General features: G+C 38.3%; 1 protein-coding gene across 1 annotated transcript in view; it reads right to left on the bottom strand.

The window, feature by feature from the left end:
* The window catches only part of CCDC152 (coiled-coil domain containing 152), a 51,593-nt gene that overhangs the window by 32,798 nt on the left and 4,279 nt on the right, over positions 1 to 14,516 (bottom strand). Inside the window, exon 3 of the mRNA XM_025387698.1 lies at positions 13,077 to 13,182. Coding sequence (XP_025243483.1) covers positions 13,077 to 13,182 — 106 coding nt within the window. The remainder of the gene's footprint in view (positions 1 to 13,076; positions 13,183 to 14,516) is intronic.

The following is a 14,516-nucleotide window of genomic DNA, read 5'->3' as shown; positions in this document are numbered from 1 at the left end:
AAAGCAGCCAAGCACCTTAAAGAAAATTATATAAAGGAAAAACACATTTTTTTTTTTTTTTTGAGACAAAGTCTTGCCCTGTCGTCCAGGCTGAAGTGCAGTGGCATGATGTTGGCTCACTGCAACCTCCGCCTCCCAGGTTCAAGTGATTCTCCTGCCTCAGCCTCCTGAGCAGCTGGGATTACAGGCACGCGTCATCATGCCTGGCTACTTTTTGTATTTTTGTGGAGACGGGGTTTCACCATGTTTGCCATGCCAGTCTCGAACTCCTGACCTCAAGTAATCCACCTGCCTCAGGTGATCCACCCCCCTCGGCCTCCTAAAGTGCTGGGACTACAGGTATGAGCCTTTACTTTTAACTCACTCATTAAGCCAAATGAATTTCAAAACTTGGTAATGACTTTCCTAAAGCACAGAATAGTATGGATCCTACCATGTGCCTAAGCAATCTCTGCCCTAAGTAGTAAGGCATAATTGCATATGTCTGGGGAACTATAAGAAGAATGTCCATGCAAATCTTCCATGAAAGAACATCCTAAGGAAAGGGAGTCAAATTATATTGTTTTGGTATAAGACAATGTGTGGTACAATTGTGTGGTATAAGAGAATGCTTTTCTTACTCTGTCTTCCAGTCTGTCCTCTTAGTACTTATGCTTGAGTCTTAGAGAAAGAGATTAGCAATAAAAGGAGTAAAAACTCAATAAGTAGTGTTCCAAGGCTTCAACAACTTTGTTGCCAATGGCTGCTGACATAATAGAAGACAGATGTTTCCTTGCAAATATTAGAGCCTTGACATGCACATACAAGCCTTTACTATTGGTTACCAACAGCAACAGCCAAGATGGACAGCAACAGTAGTGGTAATTTCTATTACTTTAGAAGTCCACTTGGCTATTAGGGCTACAACAGCAGAGACTATTTTTTGTTTTGCTTACCATTGCTTCCTACTGTTTAGAACACTTGTGGTCCATAGCAGGCAATCCACAAATATTTGTTCAGTGATAATTGGGTTGACAGGTAATATCACAGTAAGTTGAAGCAGATAAGGGGTAAGTAGAGAATCTCTGTTATGAAAATAATATATATTTTGTCGATTGAATGAACCAATACTGTGAAGGGAGAATTCAAAATTTTTCACCTTTTTTTTTTTTTTTTGAGACGGAGTCTCGCTCTGTCGCCCAGGCTGGAGTGCAGTGGCCGGATCTCAGCTCACTGCAAGCTCCGCCTCCCGGGCTTATGCCATTCTCCTGCCTCAGCCTCCCGAGTAGCTGGGACTACAGGCGCCCGCCACCTCGCCCGGCTAGTTTTTTGTATTTTTTAGTGGAGACGGGGTTTCACCATGTTAGCCCATGTTAGGATGGTCTCGATCTCCTGACCTCGCGATCCGCCCGTCTCGGCCTCCCAAAGTGCTGGGATTACAGGCTTGAGCCACCGCGCCCAGCCCTCACCTTTTAATTAGAGATTCTGCACTCAGTCTCATGTACTTTTTCAACTATGCTGACAGAAATGAAAGTATTTTGCAGAAGTTTAAAGCTTTGTGATGATACAAGGTTTTGCTATTGTGGCTCTTCACTCCTCCCTGCTCTCCCTACCATCCCTACCATCCCCACCATCCCCACCATCTACTCAAAGTTCCCATCATCATCCATTTTCTCTATCTTGCTATTTCCCAGTAAGAGAATAATGGTTAAATTACATTTGACAGAAATTAGCTGAGAATCTGCTTCATGAGTGTCACTGTGCTAGCTGCTAGAATTCAAATATTAAAGAGGCATAGACAGACTCTGCCACCACTTGTCTTTGTGCCTTTTAGAGTAATGAATCCAGTGATTCATAGAATATAGTAGCTGAAGATACCTCAGTAATCTGTAAATTGAAAACAGAACTCTGCAACTGAATGTTTCAAAAATATGTATTTTCAAAACTTGAACACAAGGGGGCGCGCTCACCACATTTTTCTACAATGGAACCTAGATAAATTATTTTCTTATTTTTTTTCTTTTTGTTTTTTTGACTTAAAAAAAATCATTATTATACTTTAAGTTCTAGGGTACATGTGCACAACGTGCAGGTTTGTTACATATGCATACATGTGCCATGTTGGTGTGCTGCACCCATTAACTCGTCATTTACATTCAGTATATCTCCTAATGCTGTACCTCCCCTCTCCCCTCTCCTCACAATAGGCCCCGGTGTATGATGTTCCCCTTCCTGTGTCCAAGTGATCTCATTGTTCAGTTCCCACCTATGAGTGAGAATATGTGGTGTTTGGTTTTCTGTTCTTGCAATAGTTTGTTGAGAATGATGGTTTCCAGCTGCATCCATGTCCCTACAAAGGACACGAACTCATCCTTTTTTATGGCTGCACAGTATTCCATGGTGTATATGTGCCACATTTTCTTAATCCAGTCTGTCACTGATGGAAATTTGGGTTGATTCCAAGTCTTTGCTATTGTGAATAGTGCTGCAATAAACATATGTGTGCATGTGTCATTATAGCAGCTTGATTTATAATCCTTTGGGTGTATACCCAGTAATGGGATGGCTGGGTCAAATGGTATTTCTAGTTCTACATCCTTGAGGAATCGCCACATTGTTTTCCACAATGGTTGACCTAGTTTACAGTCCCACCAACAGTGTAAAAGTGTTCCTGTCTCTCCGCATCCTCTCCAGCACCTGTCGTTTCCTGATTTTTTAATGATCACCATTCTAACTGGTGTGAGATGGTATCTCATTGTGGTTTTGATTTGCATTTCTCTGATGGCCAGTGATGATGAGCATTTTTTCATGTGTCTGTTGGCTGTATAAATGTCTTCTTTTGAGAAGTGTCTGTTCATATCCTTTGCCCATTCTTTGATGGGGTTGTTTGTTTTTTTCTTGTACATTTGCTTGAGTTCTTTGTAGGTTCTGGATATTAGCCCTTTGTCAGATGAGTAGATTGCAACAATTTTCTCCCATTCTGTAGGTTGCCTGTTCACTCTGATGGTAGTTTCTTTTGCTGTGCAGAAACTCTTTAGTTTAATTAGATCCCATTTCTCAATTTTGGCTTACGTTACCGTTGCTTTTGGTGTTTTAGACATGAAGTCCTTGCCCATGCCTATGTCCTGAATGGTATTGCCTAGGTTTTCTTCTAGGGTTTTTATGGTTTTAGGTCTAACATTTAAGTCTCTAATCCATCTTGAATTAATTTTCATATAAGGAGTAAGGAAAGGATCCAGTTTCAGCTTTCTACTTATGGCTAGCCAATTTTCCCAGCACCATTTATTAAATAGGGAATCCTTTCCCCATTTCTTGTTTTTGTCAGGTTTGTCAAAGATCAGATGGCTGTAGATGTGTGGTATTATTTCTGAGGACTCTGTTCTGTTCCATTGGTCTATATATCTGTTTTAGTGCCAGTACCATGCTGTTTTGGTTACTGTAGCCTTGTAGTATAGTTTGAAGTCAGGTAGCGTGATGCCTCCAGCTTTATTCTTTTGATTTAGGATTGTCTTGGCAATGCAGGCTCTTTTTTGGTTCCGTATGAACTTTAAAGTAGTTTTCTCCAATTCTGTGAAGAAAGTCATTGGTAGCTTCATGGGGGATGGCATTGAATCTATAAATTACCTTGGGCAGTTTGGCCATTTTCACGGTATTGATTCTTCCTATTCATGAGCATGGTATGTTCTTTCATTTGTTTGTGTCCTCTTTTATTTCGTTGAGCAGTGGTTTGTAGTTCTCCTTGAAGAGGTCCTTTACGCTCCTTGTAAGTTGGATTCCTAGGTATTTTATTCTCTTTGAAGCTATTGTGAATGGGAGTTCATTCCTGATTTGGCTCTCTGTTTGTCTGTTACTGGTGTATAATAATGCTTGTGAGTTTTGCACATTGATTTTGTATCCTGAGACTTTGCTGAAGTTGCTTATCAGCTTAAGGAGATTTTGGGCTGAGATGATGGGGTTTTGTAAATATACAATCATGTCATCCGCAAACAGGGACAATTTGACTTCTTCTTTTCCTAACTGAATACCCTTTATTTCTTTCTCTTACCTGATTGCCCTAGCCAGAACTTCCAACCCTGTGTTGAATAGGAGTGGTGAGAGAGGGCATCCCTGTCTTGTGCCAGTTTCCAAAGGGAATGCTTCCAGTTTTTGCCCATTCAGTATGATATTGGCTGTGGGTTTGTCATAAATAGTTCTTATTATTTTGAGATACGTTCCATTAATACCGAATTTATTGAGAGTTTTTAGCTTGAAGGGCTGTTGAATTTTGTTGAAGGCCTTTTCTGCATCTATTGAGATAATCATGTGGTTTTTGTCTTTAGTTCTGTTTATATGCTGGATTACGTTTATTGATTTGTGTATATTGAATCAGCCTTGCATCCCAGGGATGAAGCCCACTTGATCATGGTGGATAAGCTTTTTGATGTGCTGCTGGATTCGGTTTGCCAATATTTTATTGAGGACTTTGAATCAATGTTCATCAGGGATATTGGTCTAAAATTCTCTTTTATTGTTGTGTCTCTGCCAGGCTTTAGTATCAGGATGATGTTGGCCTCATAAAATGAGTTAGGGAGGATTCCCTCATTTTCTATTGATTGGAATAGTTTCAGAAGGAATGGTACCAGCTCCTCCTTGTACCTCTGGTAGAATTCGGCTGTGAATCCATCTGGTCCTGGACGTTTTTTGATTGGTAGGCTATTAATTATTGCCTCAATTTCAGAGCCTGCTATTGGTCTATTCAGGGATTCAACTTCTTCCTGGTTTAGTCTTGGAAGAGTGTAAGTGTCCAGGAAATTATCCATTTCTTCTAGGTTTTCTAGTTTATTTGTGTAGAGGTGTTTATAGTATTCTCTGATGGTAGTTTGTATTTCTGTGGGGTCAGTGGTGATATCCCCTTTATCATTTTTTATTGCATCTATTTGATTCTTCTCGTTTGTCTTCTTTGTTAGTCTTGCTAATGGTCTATCAATTTTGTTGATCTTTTCAAAAAACCAGCTCCTGGATTCATTGATTTTTTGGAGGGTTTTTTGTGTCTCTATCTCCTTCAGTTCTGCTCTGATCTTAGTTATTTCTTGCCTTCTGCTAGCTTTTGAATGTGCTTGCTCTTGCTTATCTAGTTCTTTTAATTGTGATGTTAGGGTATCAATTTTAGATCTTTCCTGCTTTCCCTTGTGGGTATTAAGTGCTACAAATTTCCCTCTACACACTGCTTTAAATGTGTCCCAGAGAGTCTGGTATGTTGTATCTTTGTTCTCATTGGTTTCAAAGAACATCTTTATTTCTGCCTTCGTTTTGTTATGTACCCAGTAGTCATTCAGGAACGGGTTGTTCAGTTTCCATGTAGTTGAGTGGTTTTGATCGAGTTTCTTAGTCCTGAGTTCTAGTTTGATTGCGCCGTGGTCTCAGAGACAGTTTGTTATAATTTCTGTTCTTTTGCATTTGCTGGGGAGTGCTTTACTTCCAACTATGTGGTCAGTTTTGGAATAAGTGCGATGTGGTGCTGAGAAGAATGTATATTCTGTTGATTTGGGGTGGAGAGTTCTGTAGATGTCTATTAGGTCCACTTGGTGCAGAGTTGAGTTCAATTCCTGGATATCCTTGTTAACTTTCTGTCTTGTTGATCTGTCTAATGTTGACAGTGAGGTGTTAAAGTCTCCCATTATTATTGTATGGGAGTCTGAGCCTATGTGTATCTCTGCATGTGAGATGGGTCTCCTGAATACAGCAAACTGATGAGTCTTGACTCTTGATCCAATCTGCCAGTCTGTGTCTTTTAATTGGACCATTTAGTCCATTTACATTTAAGGTTAATATTGTTATGTGTGAACTTGATCCTGTGATTATCATATTAGCTGGTTATTTTGCTCATTAGTTGATTCAGTTTCTTCCTAGCATTGATGGTCTTTACATTTTGGCATGTTTTTGCAATGGCTGGTACTGGTTGTTCCTTTCCATGTTTAGTGCTTCCTTCAGGATCTCTTGTAGGGCAGGCCTGGTGGTGACAAAATTTCTAAGCATTTGCTTGTCTGTAAAGGATTTTATTTCTCCTTCACTTATGAAACTTAGTTTGGCTGGATATGAAATTCTGGGTTGACAATTCTTTTCTTTAAGAATGTTGACTATTGGCCCCTACTCTCTTCTGGCTTGGAGAGTTTCTGCCGAGAGATCTGCTGTTAGTCTGATGGGCTTCCCTTTGTGGGTAACCTGACGTTTCTCTCTGGCTGCCCTTAACATTTTTTCCTTCACTTCAGCTTTGGTGAATCTGACAATTATGTGTCTTGGAGTTGCTCTTCTCGAGGAGTATCTTTGTGGCATTCTCTGTATTTTCTGAATTTGAATGTTGATCTGCCTTACTAGGTTGGGGAAGTTCTCCTGGATGATATCCTGCAGAGTGTTTTCCACCTTGGTTCCATTTTCCCCCTCACTTTCAGGCACACCAATCAGATGTAGATTTGGTCTTTTCACATAATTCCATATTTCTTGGAGGCTTTGTTCATTTCCTTTTACTGTACACTTCTATTCTTGCTTCATTTCATTCATTTGATCTTCAATCACTGATACTCTTTCTTCCAGTTGATTGAGTCGGTTACTGAAGCTTGTGCATTTGTCACGTAGTTCTCGTGTCATGGTTTTCATCTCCATCAGTTCTTTTATGGTCTTCTCTGCATTGATTATTCTAGTTATCCATTCATCCCTTCTTTTTTTCAAGGTTTTTAGTTTCTTTGTGCTGGTTACGTAGTTCCTCCTTTAGCTCTGAGAAGTTTGATCGACTGAAGCCTTCTTCTCTCAACTTGTCAAAGTCATTCTCCATCCAGCTTTGTTCCATTGCTGGCAATGAGCTGCATTCCTTTGGAGGGGAGATGTGCTCTAATTTTTTGAATTTCCAGCTTTTCTGCACTGCTTTTTCCCCATCTTTGTGGTTTTATCTGCCTTTGGTCTTTGATAATGGTGACGTACTGATGGCGTTTTGATGTGGGTTTCCTTTCTGTTTGTTAGTTTTCCTTCTAACAGTCAGGACCCTCAGCTGCAGGTCTATTGGAGTTTGCTTGAGGTCCACTCCAGACCCTGTTTGCCTGGGTATCAGCAGTGGAGGCTGCAGAAGACAGAATATTGCTGAACAGCGAGTGTTGCTGTCTGATTCTTGCTCTGGAAGCTTTGTCTCAGAGGTGTACCCAGCCATGTGAGGTGTGAGGTGTCAGTCTGCACCTAGTAGGGGATGTCTCCCAGTTAGGCTACTCAGGGGTCAGGGACTCACTTGAGCAGGCAGTCTGTCCATTCCCAGATCTCAACCTCCGTGCTGAGAAAACCACTGCTCTCTTCAAAGCTATCAGACAGGGACATTTACTTCTGCAGAGGTTTCTGCTGCTTTTTGTTTAGCTATGCCCTGTCCCCAGAGGTGGAGTCTACAGAGGCAGGCAGGCCTCTTTGAGCTGCGGTGGGCTCCACCCAATTCGAGATTCCCATCGGCTTTGTTTAACTACTTAAGCCTCAGCAATGGCGGGTGCCCCTCCCCCAGCCTCGCTGCCGCCTTGCAGTTAGATCTTAGTCTGCTGTGCTAGCAATGAGGGAGGCTCCATGGACGTGGGACTCTCTGGGCCAGGTGTGGGATATAATCTCCTGGTATGCCATTTGCTAAGATCCTTGGTAAAGCGCAGTATTAGGGTGGGAGTTACCCAATTTTCCAGGTATTGTGTGTCTCAGTTTCCCTTGGCTAGGAAAAGGAATTCCCTTCCCCCTTGCACTTCCCAGGTGAGGTGATACCTCACCCTGCTTCAGCTCTTGCTGGTTGGGCTGCACCTGCTGACCAGCACTGACTGTTCGACATGCCCCAGTGAGATGAATCTGGTACCTCAGTTGAAAATGCAGAAATCACCTGTCTTCTGTGTCACTCATGCTGGGAGCTGGAGGCTGGAGCTGTTCCTATTTGGCCATCTTTGGTGCCGCGGGCTGAACCTAGATAAATTCTTCACGACAATATCATTCACTAATTTTGAATAATGGCTTTTGATTCTCTTTGCAAAATTTAATCCACACTGTTGTTTTGTTGTTGTTGTTGTTGGACTTTACTATGTAATTTGAAAATGCTGGTCTATTAAATTCTTACTAAAAACCAGAGGTCAGAATATTAAGCTATTTCTTATACTATATAATTTAGTAAATCAATAATCATTTTGAGCTCAGATATGGGCTCTAAGATTATGAGCCCATAATATTATAATATTCATCAATATGAATATTAATATGTATTTCATACAATAGTTGCAAATATTAAAAGCAATTATACATGTAAAGAGTTTTCTGTAGTACTTAGTTCTCAATACTAATATTATTACTATCTTTAACTGGCAAAGAAATTCTTTATCTGACTGGCATCAAATGTAGAAAATAAAATGTCCATATATCATTCTTTGTTGTTGAATAAATTTGATCATGTGTAGTTTGCCCTTCCTTCCTAAGTGAATTATCACACACTTGGCTCCATACGTTGTCATTCTTATTCGTTCTTTTATATTTGCTAAGTACCATCCAGCTGAAACGACATTAGATTTAGAATAAATAAAATCGTATTTCTTAAAAATAATGTTCGTGGTTACATAGCAGGTGTATATATTTATGGGGTACATGAGATGTTTTGATAAAGGTATGCAATGTGAAATAAGCACATCATGGGGAATGGAGTATCTAGCCCTTCAAACATTTATCAACTGAGTGATAAACAATCTGGTTACACTCTTTAAGTTACTTTAAAATGTACAATTAAGTTATTATTGACTATAGTCACCTTATTATGCTAACGAATAGTAGGTCTTATTCATTCTTTCTATTTTTTTGTACTCATTAACCATCCCCACCTCCCTTGCAGCCCCCCACTACCCTTCCCAGCCTCTGGTAACCATCCTTCTACTCTCTATGTCCATGAGTTTAATTGTTTTGACTTTTAGATCCCATAAATGAGAACATATGATGTTTGTCTTTCTGTGCCTGGCTTATTTCACTTAACATAATGATCTCCAGTTCTATCTATGTTGTTGCAAATGGCAGGATCTCATTCTTTTTTATGGTTGAATAATACTCCATAGTTTGTAAGTGCCACATTTTCTTTCTTCATTCATCTGTTGATGGACACTTAGGTTTCTTCCAAATCTTGGCTATTGTAATCAGTGCTGCAACAAAGAGTGCAGATCTCTCTTTGACATACTGATTTCCTTTCTTTTGTGTATATACCCAGCAGTGGAATTGCTGGTTCCTATGGTAGTGCTATTTTTAGTTTTTCAAAGAGCCTCCAGGCTATTCTTTATAGTGATTGTACTAATTTACCTTCCCATCAACAGTATACAAGGGTTCCTTTTTCTCCACATCCTCACCAGCATTTGTTATTGCCTGTCTTTTGTATACAAGCCATTGTAACTGGGATGAGATGAGATTTCATTATAGTTTTGATTTGCATTTCTCTGATGATCAATGATGTTGAGCACCTTTTCATATGCCTGTTTACCATTTGTATGTCTTCTTCTGAGAAATATCTATTCAAATCTTTTGCCCATTTTTGGATTGGATTATTATATATATTTTTTCCTATAGGGGTGTTTGAGCTCCTTACATATTCTAGTTCTTAATCACTTGTCAGAGGGGTAGTTTGCAAATATTTTTTCCCATTCCGTGGGTTGTCTCTTCACTTTGTTGGTTGTATCCTGTGCTGTGCAGAAGCTCTTAAACTTGATGTGATCCCATTTGTCCATGTTTGCTTTGGTTGCTTGTGCTTGTGGGGTATTGCTCAAGAAATCTTGGCCCAGACCAATGTCCTGGAGATTTTCCCTGAAGTCTTCCTGTAACAGTTTCATAGCTTGAGGTCTTAGATTTAAGTTTTTAATCCATTTTGATTTTATTTTTGCATATGGTGAGAGACAGTAATCTAGTTTCATTCCTCTGCATATGAATATCCAGTTTTCCTAGCACCAGCTATTGAAGACTGTCTTTTCCCCAGTGTATGTTCTTGGCACCTTTGTCAAAAATGAGCTCACTATAGATGTATGGATTTGTTCATGGGTTCTCTATTCTATTACATTGGTCTATGTGTCTGTTTTTATGCCAGTATCATACTGTTTTGCTTACTGTAGCTCTGTAGTATAATTTGAAGTCAGGTAATATGATTCCTCCAGTTTTTTTTTCATTTTCTTAGGACAGCTTTGGCTATTCTGGGTCTTTTGTGGTTCAATACAAATTTTCAGATCATTTTTTCTGTTCCTTTGAAGAATGTCACTGGTATTTTGATAGGCATTGCATTGAATCTGTAGATTCCTTTGAATAGTATGGGCATTTTAACAATATTGATTCTTCCAATCCAAGAACATGGAATATTTTTCCATTTTTTGGTGTCCTTTTCAATTTCTTTAATCAGTGTCTTACAGTTTTCATTATAGAGATCTTTCACTTGTTGGTTAATTCCTAGGTATGCAATTTTATTTGTAGCTATTGTAAATGGGATTACTTTTTAAATTTCTATTTTAGGTTGTTCACTGTTGGCATATAAAAATGTTACAGAGTTTTGTATGTTGATTTTGTATTCTGCAACTCTACTGAAGTTGTTTATGCTAATAGTTTTCCTGTTGAGTCTTTAGATTTTCCAAATATAAGTCCATATCATCTGCATACAAGAATAATTTGACTTCTTCCTTTCCAATTTGGATGCCCTTTATATCTTTCTCTTGTCTGATTGCTCTAGCTAGGACTTCCAGTACTATGTTGAATAACAGTGTGACAGTGGATGAAATTCTTGTCATGTTCCAGATCTTAGAGGAAAGGATTTCAGTTTTTCTCCAGTCAGTATGGTACTAGCTTTGGGTCTGTCATATATTGCTTTTATTATGTTGAGTTATGTTTCTTCTCTCCCAGTTTTTGCAGGGTTTTTATCATGAAGGAATGTTGAATTTTATCAAATACTTTTTCAGCATCATTTGAAATGGTCATATAATTTTTAGCCTTCATTCTGTTGATGATGTAACACATTGATTGATTTGCATATGTTGAACCATCCTTGCATCCAAGGGATGAATCCCACTTGGTCATGATGAAAGATCTTTCTAATGTATTGTTGAATTTGGTTTGCTAGCACTTTGAGGATTTTTACATCAGTATTCATCAGAGATATTGGCCTGTAGTTATTATTATTTTTTTTTATGTGTCTTTGTCCGATTTTGGTATCAGGGTAATACTGGCCTTGTAGAATGAGTGTAGAAGTATTCTCTCCTCCTCCTTTATTTTTAGGAACAGTTAGAGTAGGATTGGTATTATTTCTTCTTTAAATGTTTGAATATACAAGCAATTATCCTGCCTCAGTCTCCTGAGTAGCTGGTATTACAGGTGCCTACCACCATGCCTGGCTAATTTTTGTATTTTCAGTAGAGACGAGGTTTCACCATCTTGGCCAGTCTGGTCTTGAACTCCTGACCTCATGATCCACCCCCCTCAGCCTCCAAAAGTGCTGGGATTACAGGTGTGAGCCACCCTGTCTGGCTGAAATTTAGTTAATAATAGTGGATCAATTGGCACATCTGCTATAACAAATGTATCATACTAATGCAAGATATTAATAATAGGGAAGTGGTGGGGTGAGAGAGTATACGGAAATTCTCTGTAATTTCACTCAATTTTTTTCTGTCAACTTAAAACTGTTCCAAAAATTTATTAATTTTTTAGAGTCAAAAGTACAAATCCTTTCTTTTATTGTTTCCATATGCTGTGTCATACACTTAGAAAGGCATTCTCCATTATAAAAATAAAAACCCTACATTTCTCTTCTAGTTTTCTGTGGTTTCATTTTTTTAACTTTTAATAAACTTTACTTTTTAGGGCTGTATCTTCAAACCTTGGCTGTGATAATTTCTCAGAGTTTCCTTAGTTTTGATGACTCTGACAGTTTTGCAAATACTGATCAGGTATTTTGTAATGTCTCTCTATGAGAGTTTTTCTGATATTTATCTCATGATTAGACTAGGGTTATGGGTTTTGGGAAGAAGACCACAGAAGTGCCATCTTTATCATATCATATCAAGAGTGTATACTATCAATATGATATAACTATTTATGTTGACCTTAATCATGTAACTGAGGTAGTATTTGTCAGGCTTCTCCACTTTGTAGTTGCTTTTCCCCTACCCTCACCCTTTTCATACTGTGTCTTCACTATAGTAAAGAAACTGACTATACTGAGCCCACGATTAATGAGTGTGGAGCCATGCTCTTCCTCCTTGAGGGCAAAATATCTACAAAAGTCATTTGCAATTCTTCTGCACAGAAGATGTGTCTCTTCTTCTCCAATTGCTTATTTATTAAATCATTTATTTATATCAGTAAGGATTCATAGATGTTTATTTTACACTTTGGGCTAGCTCAGGTTGTTCCAGCACTGGTTCTTTCAGTTGGCTTTTATCTCCCTTTTAACATACTCCCATCACTGTGGGGTGCTTTTTGTTTGTTTATTCCTTTTTGAGGACTTTCTTACTTTCTGCCCTTATAAGATACTTGAAGCTTATTGTGCATCTTTCCTGCCCCAGTGTTATAATCAGCCATGTCTCAAAAAAATCTTGGTTCCTTTTATTAGAGAATGGTGTAAGGAACCAAGATCTGGGAACCAGAAATGCTCAATGTCAGTGGGGAATTATTGCCTCTAGGCCCTCTCAGTTGACAGAGCAAATCAATATATGTGTACAACTTCCCTTTTAACACACATTTTTGACACATTTGACATTTATTTTGATGTAATTATAAGGTATAAATTCAATTTAATTATTTTCTAAATGGTTTTTATAGGCCTGTATTGAGACTTCAATTGGACATTTCTTTTGACCTCAGAAAATTGAGCGGCCTCAGAAAGATTATTTAACTTGTCTCATTCTATGTTTCTTCATTGGTGAGGCAGAGTAATAATACCCATCTTACATGTCTTTCAGGGCTATAATAAGGATATAAATGAGATGATAGTCTGGAAAGCTCTATGTGGACTTAAAATACTTTACAAATATATGGTGTAATATCAATCACTGTTGTACTGAAAAACACTTTCATTAGAATTAGCATTCCTCAGGCAGCAAATAACTAACCTTCTTTAATTGAGACCTCCTTTGCTTGCATTACTTTTAATAGACAGTTTGTCTTTTCCAACTGAATATCCAGTATATTGTTCTTTCCATTGGTTTCTATCATTTTCTGTAGAAGAAATAGAATACTTATTATTAACAAATCAATGCTGCTAGTTTAATTTTTTATTAAGTATATACAGACTAATGAAAATACAAACCACTTAATATTTGAAAGTCTAATAAAAAATACATATACAGTCATGTACTGCATAAAGATATTTTGATCAAGAACAGACTGCATATATAATAGTGGTGTTGCCCTCTACAAGTGTACCAATTTTATCTTTTATACCATATTTTTACTGTATCTTTTCTATGTTTAGATATACAAATACTTACCATTATGTTATAATTGCCTCCAATAGTCATTACAGTAACATGCTGTCCAGGTTTGTAGCCTAGGAGCAATAGGCTATACCATAAAGCCTAGGTGTGTAGTAGGCTACACCATTTAGGTTTGTGTAAATATATTCCATAACATTCACACAATGACCAAATTGCCTAATAATGCATTTTTCGGAACATATCCTTGTCATTGAGCAATGTATGACTGTATTTTAAATAAGCCCACTTCCCAATTTATTTTTAAATGAAAAGGTAACATGGTAGAATATTAAAACAGACTAGCAGTTATAAATGAAAAGTAAAAATATGATCTAACTTGAACCATTTTCTTTCTAACTATTCAACTCTCAGTCCCATGGTTAACAATTCCTTATATATGTTTCCAAAATATTTTATGACTGTATAGCTATAGAAAGAAATCATATTATATTCTGTTCTGTGCCTTGGATGTTCCGCTTAGTACTATTATCTGGGAGATGATGTCATGTAAACCCACATAGATCTACCTCATTGTTTGTTTTTGCTTTTGTTTTTGAGACGAAGTCTCACACTGTCGTCCAGGCTGGAGTACAGTGGGGCAATCTTGGCTCACTGCAACCTCCGCCTCCTGGGCTCTAGCAATTCTCCTGTCTCAGCCTCCTGAGTAGCTGGGATTACAGGTGCACACCACCACACTCAGCTTATTTTTTGTATTTTAGTAGAGACAGGGTTTCACCATGTTGCCTTGGCTGGTCTCAAAATCCTGAGCTCAGGCAATCTACCTGCCTCGGCCTACCAAAGTGCTGGGATTACAGGCGTGAACCACCGCACCCGGCCTACCTCATTCTTTTTAACAGCTACATTGAGTTTCATTTTTGAATATGCTGTAATTTATTTAACCAGTCTCTTACTGAGAGAGAGAGAGAAAGAGAGAGAGGCCATATTCTACTTTTTGTAATGAATAAACATTCTTGACCATATCTCTTGGGTGTTTTTTTGAATAGTATAAGCCTCCATATGCTCTTCAAACAGCTTCAAGAATCAACTCATGAACAGTCTTATGTCATCTGTATCTCT

Source organism: Theropithecus gelada, chromosome 6, assembly GCF_003255815.1.
Source record: "Theropithecus gelada isolate Dixy chromosome 6, Tgel_1.0, whole genome shotgun sequence".
NCBI classification, from domain to species: Eukaryota; Metazoa; Chordata; class Mammalia; order Primates; family Cercopithecidae; genus Theropithecus; species Theropithecus gelada.
Note: the sequence above shows the minus strand (reverse complement) of the source record. Positions and strands in the feature narration are given on the sequence as shown.